A 24,821-nucleotide genomic window follows, 5' to 3' on the forward strand; every position below is an offset into this window, starting at 1 on the left:
ATTACTGGTAAAGTTTATTTCAACTGGTTTTTAATTATAATTGATTGGAAATTGATGTTAACTGGATATCGGTATTAATTTTAATTTATGGGTACGGTTTTTCTATCTTCAACTTTTATTTTCATATTGATATTCCTATAGAAGAATATTAAATTGGAAGAGTATAATGAAACATAATCAAAGAGCTTTATAGCGATAATTCTGTTTATTGTAAGTTGAAGTTTCAAAATACTGTTTTATGTTTGAAAACATTAAACACTTTATATTTAGTATGCTCAATGCTATACCTGCAATAAAAACGTACCGCGACTTTACTAATAGTTATGTTTTGTAATTACTATAAAAAAAAGCTCATTGACCTTATATATGTATATTAAAATTAACTTCTTGCTTTATACAGTAGTAAATGCGGAACAAAAGTCGCATTATGTCATATTTTCTTGTTGCCATATTTCGAGATAATTCTGGACTCCAAGCTAATCAAACTAGATTCTTAGAGGAGTAAAAGATATTAGGTACAAGACTTTATTGATGCAGAAATGACGAAGTGAAACAATAGTCTAGGCGGGATCTGTTTTGGATTGGACATTTTCCATAGGAAGCTATTTTTTTGCTGGAATTCGTTATTCGTTATTCGTTATTCAATTTTACACAATATTTCGTTAGCTAGAAATTGAAAATTTAGTGTTTATTGTTGAAAAAATAGCAATAATTGAAAAAAAAAGTACAAAAAATGAAGTTAATCCTTTAAATGTTTTCGACTTTCTGAACTTGACTTACAAGCTCCATATTCCGCCTAGAAAAACCTTTTAATGTGTGCTAAATTTTGTTAAGATCGGTCGGATAGGTTTTGCATGATAATTTTGCAACCCAGCCTATTGGAAAAAATCGCAAATTTTCAAATTTATATTAGGCCCTAAATAAATCAGCCCTCGGATTTCAAATATCATATTTTCAAATACCATTTTTAATTGCAAATTGGGAAATTTGCAATAAACAATTGTATGTTAAACAAGTAATTTTCTAGGCTCTCCTAGTAAACCGATTTGAATTTTACAAAAATCGTTTGAAAGTTTGAGCCTTCCTTTATGTGTAAAAAAATTTGCAACTATCTGAGAGCCTTATTTAGGTCCTACTATAAATTTGAAAATTTGTGATTTTTTTCCAGTAGGCTGGATTGCAAAATTATTATGCAAAACCTATCCGACCGATCTTAACAAAATTTAGCACACGTTTTAAACATATTAAACAGTTTTTTTAGGCGGAATATGGAGCTTGTAAGTCAAGTTTAGATAGTCGAAAACATTTAAGGATTAACTTCATTTTTTTGTACTTTTTTTTCCAATTGTTGCTATGTTTTCAACAATAAACATTAAATTTTCAATTTCTAGCTAACGAAATATTGTGTAAAATTTAATAACGAAACTTTTAACTTCTTATAATTTTTTCTCTAGGATCAATATTTTCCGAATTATAAACGAAAATAGGAGCAAAAAAATGAGAAATTTTCAATTGTTTTCAGATTTTGTTAAATAAAAAATTTAGCACAGGGTTTGCGACGGGCGCATATCGTGATTATCGATATTGGGCACATCCTGAAGGGATTCCAGCAAAAAAATAGCTTCCTATGGAAAATGTCCATTATGGTCTGAATTTCTACAGATCCCGCCTAGTCTACAAGAACTGTGTGTCTACTTGATCAATGGGAAAATAAAAAAATATATAGCAGAACAAGTACTAAATTTCAAATCGAATGGAAGGTAGTTATGTAGGGAGCTTCGATAGGCAAGAATTGAAGTAGAAGAAGATGTTATCTAACAGTTCTGCCCTGTTAGGGACTATTTGCCTGTAGGTAGGTACCTGTTTTTGTACACATTTCGCTCTTGAAACCAAATGGTGTCTCGCCTCTTGGCTCTTCTAGCTTTCTGAACCACTTGTGTGGAGGACCAACATGTCGATGTTGTCATCTTCCAACCCTTTTATGGCTTTGTTAATAATCCCATAGGGTCCAGGAGGCTTCCCAGCTTTGCTACTTTTATAGCGTACTCCATCTCGGCACGAATAATGTGAGGAAAGCAAAAGAAATTTCAGTAAATCCTGCTTGTTCAACAGGATGGTAAATGTTCAATTTATTTGGTAGCCTACTAATTACTATTTTTGTTAGTATTTTTATAGTTGTGGTGAAAAGGCTATTGGTCTGTCATTAAATACATGTTTGTTTGTGCCTTTGCTTGTATAGTAAGATGACTTGTGCATTTTGCCATAAAGTTGGAATAGCTCTACCAAAAAATTTGTTTTTATTCATTAAATTTTTTTATTTAGTTTATTGTGTCTCAACTACAAGGTTATTTACACTGCGTCAATTTTGTTACTATACATTTTACATTACATTAGGTATAATTTACAATATGTGAAAGAGAAAGTAATAAAAAAGAATACACTAAATTTTGTAAATACAAGTTCGTTTCTCGAAGGAAATCTAGTACATTCTGAACAAGTTCTAATTGCCTGAGGATAACATTTGTAAGCCCTTGTATACTTAGGACTTTTTGATTTGGGACCTGAAAAGTGGTTTTAGGTCTGATGCTAGTTAAACAGATTTTATGTCTGATTTGGTTGTAATTGCTGCTTTTTCAGCAGTATCAGTAGGTAGTCTCGTTACCTAAAATGCCACAATGTGAAGAAATCCAGATTAATGTTATGTTTTTTCCACAAGAAGTGAGACAATTTGTTGCTTCATGTATGGCATAAACTAATGGATGTTCGGAATATATGTTTTTAATCGAGTCTATGGAGGACATCGAATCTGTACATATTGCAGTGTTCTTGGCTTTAGTTTGGTTACATAAGTCTTCTAATGCTTGTAGGATGGCGTACAACTCTCCTGTATTGGATATATGTGGATTGTGGAAGACAGAAGTTCTGAATGATATTATTTGAAGTTGCTACATAATATTCGTCATCTGTCTCAGTTTTAGATGCATCTGTGTAGAGAATTTCGTCATATGAGTTTGTGTTGACCATCTCTAGGAGAGATTTCCTCAGAATTTGGCTGTTGGTTTCATTTTTATGATAATTATTAAGTGAAAGTTCAGTTTTTGGTATGTTATTAATCCAAGGAGGAGTTGATGATAGTATATGAGTATCTGTTATTGAAAAATCAACAGGTTGTGAAAAGGGAAGTAAAATTTGAGGTTATGTCTGGTATTTATTGTTAGGCTCACAATTATAGGGTTTGTATATTAGCTTATTTAGGGTTATTTTGATTTAAAGACACTCTAGCAAAGTATGTCAGAAGAAGTTGTTGTCTGCGAAGCGAAAGGGGAAGTTCACTTGTTTCACAGCAAAGACTTTCGGCGGGGCTGGATCTCAAAGCTCCGAGACACATTCGTAATGCGGTATTCTAAATAATGTCAAGAGTCCTTGAATAAGTCTTTGATGCTTACATGTATACAAAGCATCCATAATCCAGTCGAGAGCGAATGAGATATCTGTATCTCTCATTAGGATAACTTCATCAGCTCCCCAGTGATGATTTGCTAAATATGTTAATAGATTTAATCTAGTTAAGCAGTTTGTAATATGTGGTTTCCATGTTAGTCGACTATCAAAAATTAAACCTAGTATCTTGTGTTCATTAGCTACTGTGAGCGGAGTAGCATTTAATGTAATTTGAGGTAATAATATGCTACGTGTTCTTTGACTGAATTTGAGTACTTTTGATTTGATTTTTCAGCAGAGAAGTTAGTTCGCTTATAGACCAAGAAGTTAGTTCATTTACTGCTTTTTGGATTAAGTTTGTAGTTGTGAACATATCTTTACCGCGGCAATATAAAATCAGGTCATCAGCATATAAGTTGTACTTCACTGAGTTGTGACTATTTTTGCAAATATCATTAATAGTTATTATAAATAAAGTGGAACTTAGAACTGATCCTTGGGGTACCCCATTTTCTTGAACGTATGATAAGGAAGCTTTTCCGTTAACTAATACGTCGAAGCGGCGATTAGAAAGAAACTGTTCGCTAAAAGATAATGTATTGTCCGTAATATTATAATATTCTTTTAGTGTCGAAGGCGCTCTCGAGGTCAAATGATGTTGCTATTAAATCTGGCTTAGTTTGAAAGGCAGTTGTGATCTCTGTTTGCAACATTACTAAGTTCTCAGCCGTGCCTTTTGATGGACGGAATCCGGATTGAGCTGAGTCTAAAATTTTGTGTTTTTCTAGATACCACATAAGTCTTTTCTTTATTAGTTTTTCTAGCAGATTACACAAGGTGCATGTCAGTCCATGGATGCATTGAATATGGTTAATTCTTACTTGCATCACAGGAAACAGAGCGTCAAAGTAGACGAAAGAAGCTCTGATTTTCTAAACATTTTGTCAGGGGTACCTCAGGGCTCAATCTTAGGTCCAATCTTATTTACTTTATACACCACCAATATTGGTACCTCCTTGAATACCTGTAAATTTCATCTCTATGCAGATGATACACAAATTTACCACTCATTTTACCCGGTTAACAGAGCAAGTGCTATTGATATTGTTAATCAAGATATTAAATCATTGATTGCTTCGGCAAGAAATCATGCATTAAATATAAACTCTAAAAAAACTAATCTGGTGGTTTTTGGTCCAAACAGGGTGTGTTTGGAGATGAGTAACATCATTGAAATAGTTGTTGATAATGAAATCATTAAACCTGTAACTAGTACAAAAAATCTAGGTTTAACTTTAGATAATCACCTCAAATTTACAAAACATATTAACACCTGTGTGAGTAAAGCATTTCTCAGTCTAAGAACAATTTACCATAATTGCCGCTGTCTGTCATACAAAGTAAAAAGAATATTGTGCGAAAGTTTAGTATTATCAAAATTTAACTATGGAGATGTTGTGTATGGGCCTTGTATTAGTTCAGATGACAGGAGAAGAATTCAGGTGGTTCAAAATTCGTGTCTTCGTCTGATCTGTGGTGTAAAAAAACACCAGCCTATTTCTCACAAATTAAAACATGTAAAATGGTTGAACATGGAAAAGAGAAGATTTCTACATGCTGCTTGCCTTTTCCACAAAATTATCAAAAATTCTCTACCAGCATATCTTTTTAAAGAAATTATATACAGAACTGACATACATAATGTCAATACAAGATACAAAAATACAATTACAGCTCCGCCACATCGTACAGAACGATTCAAAAATTCATTTACTTATTAAATATCAAAAGTATATAATGGATTAGCTAAAGAATTAAAATTAAAATCGATTATATCTTTTAAGAAATCTATCTATCTATCTATACAAGGATTTTTACAGCTGTCGCCGCCTTCCTCCTTTCAGCCAACGTCTCCAGTCCTTTCTGTTCTGCCATTCTCCATCTCTAAGGTCTCGTCTTTCCATGACCTCGTCCACTTCATCCCTCCATGATCTTCGGGGTCTACCTCTTTTCCTCCTTCCTATTGGGTCCAATCCGAAATCTTTGCTATCCACCTTGTATGATCTGTTCTTCTCACATGTCCATACCAAATTAAACGTTTTTCTTCGATGTAGCTGAGTATGTCTTGTTCTACTGACACTCTTCATTTTATCTCCTCATTTGTGATGCGATCCATTTTTGTCACTCTGCAGCTTCTTCTCATGAACTCCATTTCAGTTGCTGTGATTTTGGACCTGTTTCGTTTATTTATTACCCAATTCTCTGCTCCATAGGTCATTATACTGCGTACCAAGGTGTTATAAATTCTCTTCTTTGTATTTCTGGTAATCTGTCTATCCCACAGTACCCCGTTCATTTGTTTAATACATGTTCTTGTCTGTGCTAATCTGCTAGTTATCTCTTGCTCGGTGGTTCCATTTTTTGAGAGTATGAATCCTAAATATTTGAATTTGTTAGTGCCTTTAAGAATTCTCTTAAATCTAAATTGCTAAGTAAGTAACACATATGCAACTATTTGATAACCTGTTATGAAGTATGTATAAACTGTGTGATAGTTTTTGGACAATATTTAAATGTTAAATGTTTCTATTGCTTATGGTTTGTAATTGATTGTTACAGAACATGCAAAAAATATATTATATATTTTTTTCTCTTGCTTAAGATGAAAAGCAGAGGTACTGATTTCTTGAAATCAGCACTAACTGATCTTCGGCATTTTTTTAGGAATTTGGATTATTCGGGGATTTGTCCTGTTTCTTGATTGGTATAACGATAGCTTCCCTCCATAATATTGGAAATGTCTGATTGGTCCGTATTATGTTTATGTTGCACAGTGTAAGCAATTTTTTTACGGCTGATATGTTAAGATTTTTGAGGAATATGAAGGGGATGTTATCGGGACCTGCAGCTGAATTTTTGCTAGTTGGAAGAATATTCAAGAGTTCCTGTAGTGTAAATGGAGTGTTTAAGACAGTAGAGTTAAATTTGAAGATTAGGAAGGATATTGTACAGGAGGATTTATTTCTTTAAGTACATTCTTGTTTTTAAATCGTTGATAGAAATTTTCGGCGATTACATTGACAATTTGTTGATCATCGGTTACTAAATTACTTTTATGTAAAAGAGCTGGAATTCTTGTGTGCATATTTTCCCCCGCATTTGATTAATTTTCTTCCAAACTTGAGAAGGGGCAGTATTATGAATTAAAGTGGAAATGTAGTTTTTCCATGAGTGATTCTTACTTTGTTTTAAGATATACCTTGCCTTGGCTCTTAAGTTTTTAAAACAAATAAAGTTTTCGTCACTTTTGTTTCAGCGGTACTTATGAATAGTAATTTTGTATTCTTGTACAGCAGTTGCACAACGTTCATTCCACCAAGGTGTTTATTTTCTTGTAGAAGGTATTATACTTGTACCTACGTAAATGTCAGCTGCGGATATAATGCATTTGTTGAAATTATATACAATATTATCTATATTTTCAGAGAAGAAAATTTGTTCAATTTGCCATTCTACTTCAGTTCTGAAACTTGCTCAGTCAGCATTAGAAATCTTCCACTTTATTACTGTTCCTGGTGTCATTAAAATTTTGACTGCTTCTCAAGCAGTTTGACTTCCTATTATGACCACATACTTTATTATTTCGCTATCTTGAGGAGTTTTTCCATTGTTCATTTGGTTTACAGCATTTTTAATAGCTTTTTTAGTAATTTTTAATAATTTTTCCCTATAGAAAAATCCTATATGGTATATTTTTGTCAGTCCTTTATTATCATTTATTGAATTTGTGACGTAAAACACGAATTATTATTCTGTTATTAGAGCATATCTTTTAAAACTTCATGACATACATCATATATTTTAAAAATGCATAACGTAGCGCATCTATTAAGGTTGTTTAATTAATAATAAAGATATAAAAAGAGAGAAGATAACATCTTCATTGACTAGCATTAACTCTAATCAATCCTAATTTATGGCGCTATAAATTACAAACTATTTAACTATTTAGTATACGAGTAAAAATTGACTCGGAGGAATGATCAATACCGACGATAAAATAAACTATCATTACCTATAATTATTCGATTTTAAACACTTTTTTTCGTGGATGAATGGCGAATTTTACAACCGATCCTTTCACTAACGTAGGAAGAAGTCGACCCTGTTAATTTTATGGTTTGTATTTACGAAATTACACTCCAGAAGAATGCATAAATGTTGCTTTATTATTCCCTCATTACAAAATAATTGACAGCTTTTTCTTTGCGTAAATATTCTAGCTATATTTAATTAAAAGTTTTTTAAAATTTGTTTTGTAACCCGGTTACCAGGTTAACTCTTTTCTGCAAATATTTATATATTTTTTGAGAGACATATTAAATACAGCTACATTCAGGTTGTATATTCAAGGATCTATTCAGTGGGCTATTAGGACCAGAGGTTGTTTTACACAATGGAACATTAAAAGTACATAGATGACGCAACCCATGATAATATGGTACTCTAAGACCAATCTGACTCACAAGAGAGGTACAATCAATTCTACCATTTATTAATTTAAAAATCAAAGTTAAATCAAACAGATCCCTCCTCACACTTAAATCAGGCAAGCTCATAGACCTCTTCATGATAGCGTAGTCATGGTCTGCTATTCTAATCACACTTTGAAAGGCGCACACCCTTAGAAATTTACGCTGAACCCAGGAATCAGAATGTATCCGGAAATAAGGAGACCATAATATGACTGAACAGTACTTCAACATGGACCTGACTGAAAAAACACTAGCCCATTCTTGTGGCTGCAATGGAGAAAAACTAGAATTTCTAGTAATAAAGCTCAGCATCTTTGATCCCCTAATTGATGTAGAATTAATACGATCGACAAAAGTTAATTTCTCATCGAAAATTACACCCAGATCTGTGACTGGTTATCAATAAAGTAACTTGACTCAAACCTAGTAGTTTTCCTAGAGAAACTTATAAAAAAGTCCTCCTGAAGCAGTTCCTATCTGAAATACTTTCGACGGTTCTCCAAAATTTGAGATCATCACCAAATTTCGCACAGCTGCTATACAAAAAACATGTAACTATATCATTCAAAGAAAATATTTAATAGGAGAGGAGAACTATAGCCTCCCTGTCTAACTTCAGATGTGGTCCAGTTCCTGCTGCATCCCTAATTTATTAAAAACCTCATCGACTATGGATGTACCATGAGCAAATACGATCCTTTAAATTTATGTAATTAGACTCAAGAATATTATAAACCATCAAATAGTTGGCTCTTATTGTTCTCTGACTCACCTCATAAACTATTGACTCAGCATTGGTGGATTTTTGCTTGAATTTTTTCTCCTCCAACAAGGTAACCGCGATTGCACGCGATTATTAGTTGTTCGTTACTTCCCAACTCAAAGGAGCAGACGGTATTTTGTGGCATGGCAGATTCTAACCTCAAAATTTCTTTTCAATAAATAAAATCGCAGAGCTGCTGCCAAATCTTGAAAATAGAGAGGTAGGAGAGAAACAGCTACAACGCGAAGAAGAAGAAATACAGACACCATTAACAATTGTGTCAACACTTTTGTAAAATCATACCAATTTTAATTATGATTAGAAAGAGTACTCTTAATACGTCACTGGTAAAAATGTAATGTAAACTTAATTGTTAGTCCATACTTCGGTAATACGGTATTAAGATACAATGGTTAGCTTTTGGGCAAACATCGGCGTAATGTGTGTTTTTTATTGTCTGAACAGTAATAAGGACAAATTTTCCATTTTTTGAAGGTATGCGTTTAGGCTATTGGTAATGCTGTCCCTGTATACTATAATTCCACTATTTGGAAGGATTTGGATTTTCATCTTTTGAAGGCAGAGAAATGGGGAAAGACGTATGAAAATCCAGTGGCGTACACTCACTTTTCTTTCAACGTTAATTATATTATATTTTTTAAATATTATTTGTTCGAAATAGGCCACAATATAAATTTATTTACAGGTTTTTACTAACGTTTCGATCTCTATATCCATAGATCGTTTTCAAAGATATACACGATAGTTACATTTATTTTATTTGTGCATTATTATATATTTATATAATATTATTTATATAATCTTATATTATTTATTTTCTTTTTTTTTCTAACTTTAAAAACGGTCAGTAAATTAACCATGTAAATAGATATATTGTGGCTTATTTTCAAAATTCTCCCTAAAAATACAGAATTCCACAAGCAAAAGGCTATAAAAAATAAATATATCTATCATTTATATATTTGAAAACAGTTTCTTTATAGAGATCGAAACAACAGTAAATTAAACATTTGAATATATTTTGTGGCTTATTCCCTACATTCCCCTAAAAATACAGAATGCCATAAGCAAAAAGCTATAATTGATGGATTAGACCGTTACTTGATGAAAATTCATTATATGTAACAATAAAACACTGAAAACTTTGTTTTCGAAACTTCCACAAAATTTATTATAAAATCTTATCACTACAGCTATTTCGGCAGAGTGCCTTTCTCAAGTGATCTATTTTTGGTATGCATTTACACTTTTTAGTCTTTAACGAAACCACTTTATAGTCTTTAACCAACTTGAGACAAACAGTTCTGTCCTCCTTAACCTATTTGGTTAAAGACTATACTGTGTAAATGCATACCAAAAATAGATTAGAAATAAAAAAAAAGAATAGAAAAAAAACAAAGACATTTGCAGAAAGCTTATTGATGCTACCCGGCTGTAGCGGAAGTTACGCTAAAACGTCTATTGAACCCTGTATCACTTCCTATATGGATAATGATTAACCTTCGTCCCTTTCCTGATGGAGCTTTTAATCCTGTAAAGCAGCATTCTATAAATGCTTCGCGTTTACCGTTGACATTTAAATCTTGCCAATCTTTCATAACTGTATGACCTTCGTTAATCCAGGTTTCATCCAAATAATATGTTTTCCGTTCAATGCTGCGAAGTGTGCGTATTTCTTTAAAATATTTTCTTCTTCACACATTAATTTCTTTTTTTTTTTTAATAACACACTTTTCATGTTTTTACATATCGAAAGTTCATTTAGCGCATAGTTCTGATTATACTCTACGAGATATCTTGGGAAAAAAGTAATTTTTTCGAGCCCTTGAGAAATTTTTTCAGTGTTGGAATTTTACTCCGAAAATAAAATGTCTTGTCTCGTCATCCAAAACAATGTTTTTTCTACCTATAGTTTTACGTTTTACTTGCTTTTTATTTTCCGATGTATTTTTAGGCACATGATAAATACAGCTAATGGATACTTTTGTTAAACTGCTACAAAGATCGACCGCTGGGCTAATTTTTGATGCCCTTTTTCTGCATCATGCAATTTAATTCCTTCATATCGTATCACTACCTTCTCTTCTGACGTTAACATTTTGCTGTCTTTTCTTGGAACAACTCTGTTGTTCGTCCATTATATTTTAATAATCACAGAATATAATTAAAAATTTAATATAAAACGACAAACTCCAATAACACTAGGATTATCACCACAAACTTCAACCGCAAAAAATATACATAATCTCAAAAGGCAACAGAAGCACCGCCTATGTAAATGAACGTTTCTTGCTTCGGCAGGTGGGGTGGTATTATCGCTACGATGCTTTACAAATTCCCAAGTTGACAAGTTTTTGAAACGGAATGGGAATGAAATGTAACATATCAATTTTTATTTCATAAACTTAAATATGTAACAAAACTGAACATGTAAATAAAATTTATTTCAATACAATTTTGTGCTCAATTTTTACTATAGAAAAACACATTTTTTTGGAATTTTTATGTCGGTAATAATCGCTGCGTCGAAGAATTCAGATTTGTATGACCATAACTGCTACTTGTAAACAAGAATCGGCTACACTGTACGGCATCTTGTGGTTACGTCTACTATAGAGAAGCACAAATAAATGTATTAATTATACATTCTATGATTTCTGATGAGGAAACGCAAATTCAACGGGTAGTTTTCGGGGGTCGCTGAGTATATTTAAATTTAAGGACATTCGACGTTTAAACGATGAAATCACTCTTCCAATTAGTGGAATTTTACTATAGATGTACTATCGACGTTAAAACAAAAGAATGAAAAGGAAAAGAGTTTTTTTAGAAAAAATAATATTAAATAACATAATATCTATTAGAAATGTATAACATCGATTGTACTATTTAAATTTACTTTATGTAATAAAATAATCATTTGTGTTCCAGGTATGTAACGATCTTCACACAATACAAAATCGGTGAGTAAAGCAAATAAGATCAGTTTAAATATCAGAAGTTATGGCTATAGCACTTGGCCTGTGCTATAGCCATAACTAGCCATGCTATGGCCAACTGTTTACATTTTATGGACTATAATATTCGTCAATGATGAATTAACCTACTATGACAAAAAACAGGTTTGTCTTTGTCAAGCAACTATTTTGTGAGTATTTTTCTCACATACTCTTCGTTCTGAAAGCAGCGCTGAAGGCAAAAAGTGAAATATGAGACCATAGGTGAAAGGATTGGCACATCTGAAACAAAAAATTCCTATGGGATTACTTAAAGAAAGGGCCCTTACAAGACAATTAACCACTTTTTTGGAAAAAAGTAAAAAAATCAATTTTGACATTCAAGAATTGGTAAAAAAAATCGATTTTTTTCAACTTTTTCTTCAAAATCCGCCATTTTGTTTTGATTTTAATTTTCTATTAAAAGTGGTTGATTTTCTGGGGAGGAAGCTTTTTTAAGTAATCCCTTTGGAATTGTTGGTTTAAGATGTACCAATCCTGAGAATTAGGGTCCGCCATCGAGTACCTTTTTTTTAGATGTTAAAAAGGGGCTATTTATGAGAATTACAAACAAAAAATGCTTTGTTTAACTCAAACATAAAATATTAAAAAAAATTCCTGTACGTATCTCATAAAGGAGCTGAGATTTTTTTTTTTTTTTGAAAATGTGCATTTTTTAGCCTTCTAATATTGCTAAATGAGCTCTCTGTTGGCTTCATAATAAAGCCAACACATGTGGTCGTTAATGATTACTCTCATCTGTTTGATTATTTTGCAATATTATAACGAATTGTTAACATATTATATACCCTCTAATGTAATTTGAATAAAAGTTTAAATTCCTTAGGAACTTGGAATAAAACACTGAAACATTTTTTCACTGTTTGTATTAGCATTCCCTATACCTTTATCTTGTAGTTTTCAAATAAATTAATTTATACATTAGTTACTAAGTGGATTTTTGTATGTGGATTTTTTGCTCATCATGTATATCAGTCCCTTTCTAGGCAGATAATGTTCTTTAAAATACAGGCATGCTTATGTCATTAATTTGTTTTTTTTTGTGTTTTAACTATTTTTTAGCACATGTAAGCTAAGTAAATGCAAACGTTTATTAAAAAACAGATTGACTTCCGTGGGGCATGGTAGATAGCTGAGTTAGTTAGAGCATAGGCACGGATCGCTTAGATCGTGGCTTCAAACCCCACCCGGTGTCAGTTGTTTAGACATTCATTAATTTGGTTGGTCTTTATTATGCCTATGTTAATTCAAGCTTAAAATGTACTTACTCTGTTACGTTGTTCTAAGATCTAAAGTAACGTTTAATAAATAGCAATAGGATAATGGGTAACTGCAAGACTTGCAAGACTCTTGCTGCAAGACCAAGACCAAGACCGGGAGCGCAATACCAAGACCAAGACCAAGACTAGGTGTATTGGCGCAAGACCAAAACCAAGAGTGTCTAAGTCTCGTCTTGTTCTTGCATTTGGACAACACTGTAGGCTACTTGATAAATATTTTTTTTGGGACAAAAATGTATAAAGTAAATTTATTTCAAAACTGAAAGAAATAGGTATAGGGAATACTAATCCAAATGGATAGTAAAAAACATATTTTTCTAAAATAATGAATCACATAGGTACAGGATGGATCACATACATTTGAAAAAAAGGAATTAGGCGAAAATTTAGACTGCCGGTTTTATTCCAATTTTGACAGCACCCTGTATAATGAAGAAGGCAACTTTACACTGTAAACGATAATGCTGTATCGGGTTAATAAGTTTCTAAGGAATTTAGACTTTTATTCAAATTACATTAGAGGATATTGAACTTTATATACTTGGTAGAAAAGTGTAATTTTCATATTAAAAGTCATTATAACTCAAAAGCGGTTCACAATTATGTATTCGCTCCGTGCGTGACTGACGCGACACCTACCGCCTTCATCTGACTGTTTTGGACCTACCAATTTTCAGGTTAAACATATGACATATGTTTGACATTGTTAAATACAGGCGAAATTGACAATTATTACTAATTAACTTTTTAATTATATTTTTTCAGTTTATGTACAAAATAAATGTATTATTAAAAACTGGGTTTCTCAAAATTCATCATAATATATCTTTTTAACCCCAAACGAAAAAGAAAGAGAAAAATCTAGTACTGGCAAATCAAGTTTTTCACGTGAAAGAGCATGTAATTAACAGTAATAGTAAAAGGTATGATATAAAAGCTAAAGTCATCAGGCACTCCGCAGTTAGCTTGAAGCCTTATAAAATATCATTTAAGGTAAATTATTTAAATATTTCCTATTTCAATTGCATAAAAATGAGATTATGTGATATTTACTTTTTTATATTAATAGCACGGATCCATCTTTTTCTTTTCTCTAATTTATATGCAATCTTTGGGAACCTACAAAAACTACACTTACTATTTTTGCTATTATTAGCACAATTAAATACGCAACATGTATTTGCACACATTTTTGATCAAATTTATGCGTAAAAAGATTCCATGATTCCAATTTTGTCATATTTCGCCGCTACGCACGCTGGCATCGTTTCAAAGTACCCCTACCATGGTCACGCACGGAGCGAATAGGGAATTTCGGGCCAATGCTTTTTAAATACATTCATTTTTTTCGAATCCTAAAAAAACTTAGTAAAAACTTCAAAAAAAGTATTTTTGAAAAATTTAAACGCAGAATGAATACATTATTACTGAGGGCCGAAAGTCTCTGAAAACTTCTATAATGTTTATTTTAATAAGTTACAGGGGTGAAAAAAAAGAGAAAATTTAGTGTGATTTTTAATTTCAAATATCTCATTCAAAAAAACTTTTTGTTTATTCTAAGGGACTTTCGGCCCTCGCTAATAATGTAATCTTTCATTCTGCGTTTAAATTTTTCAAAAATATTTGTTAGTTTTCTCAGGATTCGAAAAAAATGATTGCATTTAAAAAGCATTGGCCCCAAATTTTGCGCCTACGCTCTTAACAAAAAATGTTCAGAATAACGAGAATATTTCTAAAATTAAAAAATATACAGTTTGTTCCATTAAAGACCGAAGTTATAAGCAAATTTTGGTATAACCGGAAGTAGCAAATTACAAACAAAACTACCTTCCCTAAATTTATAAGCAATTTGAGATTGTTAGGGAAAGGACTATCTGTTTACAAATGATAAAAATTTTGAAAATAATTGAAAATCATAAAATTTTGTAAGTTTTCTCTTCGTTCTTCTTGAACTATAAAATAAATCTTTTGGGGTTTTGTAAATTATTTCATCAATTATAGACATTATAATAAGCAAAAATGAGACCTTGTGACTTAAAATCGGTCCACTGGGCTCAGAGATATAGCTCTTCAAATACAGGGTAAAATTGGCTATTTTTGACCCTTTCGAGGGGTCTCGAGACCTAAACCTCTTTAAGACCTAGAGGGCCTATTTATATATATATATGTCTATATAAATTATAAATACTATATACAATTTTTTCCTCGTTGTCATTGACTCACGCAGGTCCAAATAGACCCCTGTGGGTCCTCATAGATCACTTTGGGAATCTATGGTCTAAGTGTTGGATACGTCTTTTCTTGTCTGTTTTTTTTAATGATCGATAATTTTCGATCTACCGAAAAGTTAAGAATAAATATGTGATGATACAATACTAACATGAAAGTATCAAAATATGAGGCAAACAAAAACGTTAAAACTAGTAAGTGGTCCATAAAATGTACAAAGACTTTGTTAATGTCAGTTTTTAGTAAGCTATCAATCTCTAATGTGTTCTGCCCACTTATTTTGTTCAACCAATAAATTTTGCTTCATATACTTTATTTACTTTGTTGCACTCGAATTCAAATTATTCCGATTCTTAATACATTAAAGTAATGTTCAATTATTCGGATGCGTCACATATGTATAGTACTTCAGATGGTTAAATTGTTTACTAAATAACAAAGCAAACAAAATTAGAAAATGATTTACTGCACAAGTCATCTTCAATTATCAGAATCATTAAATTTCGTCACCGGAATACGGTTCGGTTTTACGGTATGTTGAGCAACTGCACAATACTCGAGATATCGTAAATTGCTGAATAAAAAACAGATTACTACAGACTTGATGCCGCCTAGAGGCACGAGGATTGCAGTTCCTATTTAAAACATTCGCTGCTTGCTCTGTTAGGCTTAGCTATGAAGGCCTTGGAAATGTCATTAAATAAATTTTCCCATAAATACGTATCCAAAATAAAAAAGATTCAGAACCGGACTACACGTTTTTGGATATATTCGGAATATGACAGCTTCACATAATATGCGTAGTAGAATTAACAAAGGCATTTGATAGTGTGCTAATCAAAGAAGATTGATATTTTTTTAATTATGACAGACGAATGTCACGAAATAATTATGATGAAAACAAAAGAAACACACTTTGACAAACTGACAAGAAAAAAGCAGAAACTACAGGATGGTAAATCAGAAATAAAAATAATATGCTACGTAGAAAACACAGTAACGGCCCGTTCACACATATCTCCGTTTTACTGTTCCGTTTTATCGTGTACGTGTTTTTTTCGTCGATAGCGTATGTAGTTGTATGAGCGACTTCACACTGCATGAGCAGTATTCCGTATACAGTAAAAAATATCGTTCCGTTAAAAAATGACATTCCGTTTTGTCATCGAATACTGGACGACGGAACAGTTAAAAATATACGGATACGTAGAATTTTAACGGATAGATAATGTGTCCGTGGCGGGCGGTGTGTACGAGGTGTAGGAAAGAGAGTGATGCGACACGTTTTGACTCGTATTTTCTATTGTAAATTCATAGAGAATGCGCGCGTGCATTGTGTGTAATAATTATTATAATCACAGATCAACTCTGTCAACCAAGGACTGAGAAAAGTTAATAGACAAGGAAATGTTAATTAGTTTGGTGGAAGATAGGCCAGTTTTTTGGGACAAGACGCTGTATAAATACAAAGACAATACTGCAAGTATTGCAGGTTGGCGCGAAATATGCGTTATTTAAATGGAGGATTTTGAGGCTATGGAACAAAGACAAAGACAAGAGTTCGGTAAGTGTCTGTTTTATTATTTACTTACATTCTAAATAGCTTCATCCTGCCATGGAACTGATCCAGCTTCGGACATGAAATAGTTCACAAATTTTGTTCGAACTAGATTGGCAGTATTACCACCTCGTGTTCTTACTTCATGGGTTAGGTTTTCGTAACCAAATTCTTCAGATACGTTATTATCACTGTTTGAGCCCTCCTTATCTCTTATAAAGTTGTGTAGAATAGTACATGCCTTAACAGTCTATACAGCTGTTGTTTTATCGATGTTTAGAGGCCGATGGAATATTCTCCACTTATTAGCTAAGATACCGAAGGCAAATTCAACGTATCTCCTGCTTTTTTTTGTCTAGATGCGTCCCGCCAAACCGCCTTAGTAAATTTTCGTGCAATCCGAAACCTTCGTCTCCAATGACCACATAAGGAACTCTCGTTTTTGAGTCTCTTGTTAATGGGCATGGTGCTGGTATTTGTAGACTGCCATCTAGCATCATTTTTCAAAATGTTGTCTCCTTGAATATTGATGAATCGCATTCTTTTCCATAAGATTCAACACTGACGTATACAAAGCGATAGTCAGAGTCTACGATCGCTAATAATATGATGGAAAAAATCCTTGTAATTGATATACAGTGAACCGCTATTTAGTGGTTTTTAAGTCGGATATGTTTTCCGTCGACAGCTCCGAGACAGTGGGAAAAATTACCTTTTTTGTTAAATCCACTTGCTATCTACTCCCATTCGTAGACTGATGTAGGAAGTCGCATAAATTGTCCACTTAAATTGTTCCATATGCATCTTGAAACTTCTTTAATAATATTGCTAACTAGTCGATACACCAACGCATGAACAGCGGGTGCTGCATACCTGAAAATAAAATTGTTTTATGCTTGTTTTAGGAAAACTTGTTATGAAAAAGTGGAGACAGATGAGAGATGCCAGGGCGAGAACACTAAAAGATAAAAAGAATTGCAAGACGTCTGGTTCCGCTGTCTCAAACACGCTGTTTTTGAAAAAAGTAGTTGCTGCTGGTTAAACGCACGAAAGCGTCTCTGCTAAACAAACTGAAGAACACACCGAAGATGATACCACGACATCGAATGAACCTACAAACGAAGATGACAGTGTGACTACAATGACACAACTTGACAATGACAGTCAAAAGGACAAACAAAATCTAGCTCCCCTACCAAAACGCAGAGCACCAGCCGAAAGAAATTTGAATGAAATTGATGCCAAAATGATGTCCTACATTGATTATCAGATAAAACCGAAGAAAATTGAGCAGGATGATCGCAATTTATCGTTCTTAAAAGGTATTTTGCCGTCCTTAGCTTTGCTTGATGATGACCAAACTTTGGAATTCCAATCAGGGGTGATAAACCTACTACAAAATATTAAACATAGGAGAGTTGGTCAGTCAACTTATGAGTGGTCAGCCCATACACAAACATCTGGTGCTAGTCACTGTCAATCCCAGGGCTATTTTAGCAGACCACAGCCTACTGATAGTGCACTATCGCCAGTAAAATCTGTATACAGTGATGCTAGCAGACCCCAGCCTACTGAATCTGTATACAGTGATGCTACTTTAGTAGATTTGTCTGAGTTTTAAAAATAAAAGTACGTACCTTAAAAATATCGCTAGTTTTTCTTCTGGGCAGATACTTTTCCTCCATCGAGTATCTTGCTTTTTTAAATCCTTTTCCAATAGTTTAAGAAGTTCATCAAAAGTAGACAATGACATACGAAAGTAATTGTAAAATTTCGATTCATCACCTCGTAACTGACTCATAAGTAAACTGTAAGCACTCTCTCTAGATCTTTGGGCCATAAGTGGATGCTGCCAATAACGTCGAATCTTCCTTTTCCGATGATAGTACCAATACAACACGACAGCGTCCATCCTTGTAGAATAGCGGCGTATACACTGCGAGTTTTCTGTTGACATCGCATCCAGTAATAACGGATCCGTTGAAAGTTATAACGTGCCTATGTGTACAGAGCATAAATTTATGACGTATCCGTTAAAAAGGAACCAGTAAAACGGATTCCCATGTGTGAACGGGTCGTAATATGGCAAAAAACGAGATGATACAACTAATAGTTTGGACTGTTAAAGTTTCAATGCAGTACAATATTTTGTATAATCAGTATTTTTGATATCTTTAGATATAGAAAATACAAAAAAAAATACTAAGAACATCATATTAAAAACGACCCTTTTGCCAATTTCCAGAAAAACCGTATACAGGGTAAAATTTTTTCTATGAACACAACGAACTAATTTTAAAACCGGACCTGAATTTTTTCAGTTTGAAAAAATTCATCAAAAAAAATCAGCTCTGGTGAGTTTGTTTAATGATTTGTTAAAAAAGTTAATTTTGCAAGAAAAGTTACATTTTTTACTGTAATACTTTTAACTCATACTTTTAGTTCACACTCAAATTTGATTTTTTTATTAAAAATGAAGTAATCGTGTAAGGTAAAAAATAAATAGGACATGGCATGAATTGTTCATTTGGCTAATTTAAAAAATTCTTATTAAAGTTTTCAAAAACCGTATAGAGGGTGAAATTTTTGCTATGAACAAAACGAACTAATTATTTAAAGGCGAACCTGATTTTTTCTTGTTTGAATAAATCAGTTGATTAGGTAACGTTTGACCGAAATATAAGACACATCGAACTTGTCATCGTTCAAAAGTAATGACGAATAGAAATTTCAATCAAACTTCACAACTCACCTTGTATATTGTTAACCCATTATCGCCGAGAGAAAAAAATTGTTAACGACAAAATTTATTAAAAATTGTTAAATGTAACACTATTTTGTACAAAAACTAAGAACACTGTTTGTAAATAAAATAATAACTGAGAAAAAACCTGTTCTCATATGGGACCACTAGGCGCGAACCCGATAGATGTTCGTTAAGAGTTATTTTATATGAAAATTGCGAAAACAGACAACACAAAGGCCCACATCACATTTGTAGCACCTTGTTCTCCCCCGACTTGAACACCCAATCCCTGCGCATCTTCTTGTTTTGTTTTCGATGGATAGGACATGTAATTAGGCGAGATGAAGATGCAACGATCAGAAAAATTTTCGACCGAAGAGGACCAGTGGGAAGACGAGCCAGAGGAAGACCAAAACTTAGGTATCAAGATAACATAGAGGATGATCTAAAATCCATTGGAGTAAAAGCATGGAGAAGAGTTGCCAGAGACACGGGCGAATGAAAGATTGTTATAAAAAAGGCTTTGGCTCATAATGAACTGTAATGCCACTGATGATGATGATGATGAATGCTCACGTCCACTAGGTATGTAAAAATGGGCCAATACCATTTTTTGGTTCAAATTTCAATTCCATAGCAAGATACATTGCTATCCATCAAGTCAGTGCCACCCATATTGTTATTGTATCGTGAAACAATATTTGGCCTCGGAACCACAATGTTTTTTTTCCTGTTTTGAAAACCTTTCAACAGGTCTAGTTGGTGACACGCCAAAACAAGTGCTTGCTAATGTAACAACACCGTTGTTGTATATTATTCCCCAAGTTCTATCTAATGCAGAATAGATAGCTCTCCGAGCCATTTTACTAATTTTTTTTTGTCTTCGAGAATACACCTTTTTGGTAAACGATTGTCTCTAATGGTTTCTGTTGCACTATATCCATTATTTTTCAATGTGTACAATAGATTTGCTCCAGTAAATAAATTATCGAAATAAAAATTGTATCAATACTTCTGTTTTTCCACTAGTTCTTCAATCATTTGCAAAGAGATGCGGCGGTTTTAGCGAAAAGTGCTTCATACGCCGTATTTGCACGAGGATTTCGTCATTGATAAATTTCAAAGATTAAATAGCCACATGGGGTGTTGAGGGCCCACACTGTATCCGAACTTAATGGGCTTTCCGCGTATAAACTGCTTACAACCGTGTCTTCCATAATAACGGATCATTGATTCATCGTAGCAAAGAATTTTCTCAGGAACAAAATGTTCTATGAATTTTGATTTCAAATAATCTATTAAAAATCTAAGCTTATACAGTTTATCTTCTAAATCGATTGAATTGTTGTCTGCAAATAGTATAAAGCGACAATCTTGTTCCGCACATCTTTACCACTTTCCCAATAGCTTCTTTTTGAGGGCAAGGTGTTGTAGCCACTCAAAATTACAATAGACTTTGAGTTCTTCTATGGACACGTTTGGAGCGGGACAGTTTTTGATCAGCTCGTAATTTGTCGTCTTTGTCACCAGCTCTTTCAATGGCTCCACAGTAAAAAATAATTCAAAAAGTTCCGTAGGGCTTGAACCAGCATACTTTGAGTAATTAGATTCTGAAAAATCATACAATGTAGGAACCAAATCCTCTTCTTCACAAAAATCTGCATTTTGCGGCCGCGTGAACATAGTTATACCTCCATCAGTTGAAGTTGGCGGAGATGGAAAATCTCTGCTAGTATTGGGCGGATCTAACGTGGTTTCTTCTATGATCGTGTCTTCAGCAATGCCACCGGTTCTAGTATCGACCTAAAATACAATTTCCGCGCCTGAAGATAGCTGATTACGATTTAGATTATCAATAAAACCTGTGTCATCTTCATCGGCTGAATCTTCGTCTGTCAAAACGTTACTATCTGGAGGTTCTATGTAAACGGCGGAAACATCGTTACTACTTTCGTTTTTCTCGTAAGCTATATCGAGCGCTTCTTCCAAAGTAATTCCTCGAAAAATAAGAAAAATATATAAAGCGCAAACCGCCTAGCGGTTCCATTTGGGAATACACATATTTTGTGTATTCCCAAATGGAACCGCTAGGTGGTTTTTGGTTTTTTCGTAATTACGAAAAAACCAAAAGATGAAATATGAAAACGTGCACAATTTATTTATTGAAGTTTCTAGAAAATCTTTTAAAACAAAAACGAAGATTCTAATGTAAAAAGTAATAAATAAAACAAAACTTATAAGATGGAATTTTAGTTTTGAGTTTTCACAACAAATGTGAGGCATTTGAAATATGCATAAAAAACGCTGGATTAACAAACAAACGATCTAAATCGTTTAAAACTTTTTTTAATTACGCTAGTACGTTTTTGAAAAGAACCAAACTTTTGCTATAAACTACACCCAAAACCGTCTTCTTGTAGGCATTTCCATGACATGCGATCGTTTGTAATGTAAAACATTAAATTCTACGTTTTTTATTCATATTTCAAATTCCTCATATTTGTTGCCACAACTTAAAATTGAAATTTCATGTCATAGGTTTTAAAGATTGATCTCTAAAAATGGAAATTTGACTGCGAATGGTCAATGAAAGTGATCGTGTATTTATTTAACACCTTTATAAAAACTGAGTTCATTCTCAGCAAAATACGGAAACTGCATATGAAGGCTGCACTCTTTACCTTTAGAATGCATCCTGATTTTTGTCAATAGGACACTTGGATCAAAAGATATCGAATTTTTACCGTCGAGCTGTTATTTATACAAATGCTGTTATACAAATTTTATTGAACATTGATTTCGTGCGCGTAACTGGCATTTAAAATCGACGGTCGCTTCAAGCGTTATTTCTGAGAGAACGGTTCATTCTACACAAAAACTGCTAATAAACATTGTTGTTTAAAATCATCTCAGCTACTTTTTTATTTGGAACATTTTTTTCTGTGGCGTACAGATTCTTGGTAAATCGATTTTTTTGCGCTTTCACCCGACTACGAGGGGGGTTTTAGGAGGAAGCCCGGGGATAAAAGTGATAAACTTTTTTGCATCTTTTTTGGGCTCCGAAAACTAATATTCTCGGCAAAATTCAGCTTTTTTGTTTGATTTTTAGTGGTCAACTCTCTGACGACTCGATGCCATTTCTTTATTTCTGTAGTTAACAGGTAAAATGAACCGATTTTGAAAACCTAAAGTAACACAAATATGTATTTGGACATGGTTTTCGATAGGTTTCGTTGTTAGTTTGAGTTTCCTGTTTCTTATTAGATTTTGCAAATTTAGATTGTTTATAAGCTGTTGAATCAAATTAATTATATGTTGCAATTTTGGTTTAAATTTTTTTTTAACTGTTCTAAAATTTTGATACAATCTTGAAGTTCTAATTGAGTAGTTCTTTGACTTTTCGAATACATATAGGAGACCATTCCTCTAAAGGCAAACCTTTAAAACAAATATAGAAGGTAGCCTTCATCATCTAAATAATCCATCGTTATCTCGTCGTCTATTTTTACGGCTACCGTCCGATAACCATTTTATATTTTTCATAGCAAGTTTTGAATTGATAACATCGATGGTCAACATTATTTGTTGTATTTTGATATATAGTATTTATATTGCTTGTATAAGATAGTCGTCGTTGGTGGTTATTAACTGTTATCTTAATCAATGTGATTTTAAACAGCAATTATAGTCCTGGCCTGTATGGCAATTGGCAACAAAATGAATGATGGTTACTTGCAAATGCGCAAATTAGACTCGCTTTAATTGTCTTAATTGTAAAGAATTGTAATTTATGAGTGATTACGGTTGTCGATTTCCCGGTATGGGTATGAAAATTTTGTTTTGCGACTAAGCGGATATGAGACGTCATAATTATGTTCTCATACCTTATACATTACCGAACGATTTAATCATTGGTTCAAATTGTCAAATTAACTGCGTATATTTTTATACATAGTTTGTGTATTGATTCATGTTCCCTAAAAAGTATTTTGGTTGATGTTTTATTTCAATATACATTTTACTATGTATTTTAAGAAGACCATCATACCTGGTTAATTATTTTAATCAAAACATGTCAATCGATTGTGTCCAATGTGATCGACCGTGTTCGTTCCCGTCCTGAAGTTTGAATCAAGTGCTAACGCCTAACGGGGATGAATGGAATGTTTGATTTACACCTGTGATTGAAGAGGGCACTTGACTCCCTGGATCCCTGATCTGAAGAGGGTTCTGAAGCAACCATAGAAGGCTCACAGCTTATTTCCAAAAAATGAAAGATTTTCGAAAAGTTAGTTTTCTTTCGTTAATCAATTAATTGATAAATATTTATGGACTTATTAAGGCCAGCTTTTGACGCAATAAAATGAAAACTAGAAGTGGATGGCATTCGCAAAGAAAAAGAATTTGACCAGAATAGAGACAATAAACATACCTATATAAATATACAACAAGGTAAAGATTTATAAGTACCGGCAGTACTGAGGCTGGTTATGACCTATGTATACTGCAAATACAAGAAGCGATACCAAGAAAACAAGAAGATTAATAGAGACGTGTGAAATCAAGATAGTCATAGGAAATATACTATGGGATAAACAATGCAATAGAGATCTCAGGTTTTTTCTTCTTTTTATGTAGACATAACTCTGTCTGTTTTTCAATGTGCCTCCACTAAGTTATCATTCCATCGTTTTCTTGGTTTTCCTACTGATCGTCTTCCTATTGGAGAACCGTATCTTTCCGTCTTTACAACTCTATTTGTTGTCATTCGGCTTATATGATCGTTACATTCTTCTCTTTTATTTCTTACCTAGTTCTTGATGTTCTCCATTGTTCTCCACCAAAAGCTACATTGTTGGTGATAATATTATAGTAAGCTTAAGTTTTAAACAGAATTTACTTCAAGGCAATGTAAGACTTCCAAACTGGGGTTGCTTACCCTGAGAGGTAGCAACTGCTCAAAATGACATTTTAGGACGGATGCCTGAACGAAGCAGTCAATGTAACCGCATACACATACTATATATTATAGATCTAAACTGTTGTGTAAATATAAAACCGCAATTCGAAGAGTCTTTAAGTCGTTCGAAAATAGCCACACCAATATTACGCATGTTCAGGATGGTTCCAGTAATTTTTTTATTAGATAACTTAAAAAATCTAATACATATTTTCTTTATACTAATAAATATTTTTGTTTTAACTTTAATAAAGTCAAATTACATTTTATT

At 33.0% G+C, this 24,821-nt stretch overlaps 2 protein-coding genes across 7 annotated transcripts in view; both read left to right on the forward strand.

Moving 5' to 3' along the window:
* Positions 1-24,821, forward strand: part of raw (NDT-like domain-containg protein raw) — a 410,674-nt gene that overhangs the window by 159,150 nt on the left and 226,703 nt on the right. The gene's annotated exons all lie outside the window — the stretch shown is intronic.
* Positions 16,694-18,820, forward strand: LOC140443042 (uncharacterized). The gene is made up of 3 exons (XM_072534083.1): positions 16,694-16,778; positions 17,750-17,855; positions 17,898-18,820. Exons 1-3 carry the CDS (start codon positions 16,694-16,696, stop codon positions 18,463-18,465), a joined length of 759 nt encoding a protein of 252 aa, XP_072390184.1. The 3' UTR covers positions 18,466-18,820.

The sequence above is a fragment of the Diabrotica undecimpunctata genome, chromosome 6 (genome assembly GCF_040954645.1).
Source record: "Diabrotica undecimpunctata isolate CICGRU chromosome 6, icDiaUnde3, whole genome shotgun sequence".
In the NCBI taxonomy this organism is placed as follows: domain Eukaryota; kingdom Metazoa; phylum Arthropoda; class Insecta; order Coleoptera; family Chrysomelidae; genus Diabrotica; species Diabrotica undecimpunctata.

Coding starts and splice junctions, on each gene's coding strand:
- LOC140443042 (XM_072534083.1), top strand. CDS start 16,694: ATGTTAATTAGTTTGGTGGAAGATAGGCCAGTTTTTTGGGACAAGACG. Junction 16,779..17,749: donor CAATACTGCAAGTATTGCAG/GTTGGCGCGAAA, acceptor TGCTTGTTTTAG/GAAAACTTGTTATGAAAAAG. Junction 17,856..17,897: donor TCCGCTGTCTCAAACACGCT/GTTTTTGAAAAA, acceptor AACGCACGAAAG/CGTCTCTGCTAAACAAACTG.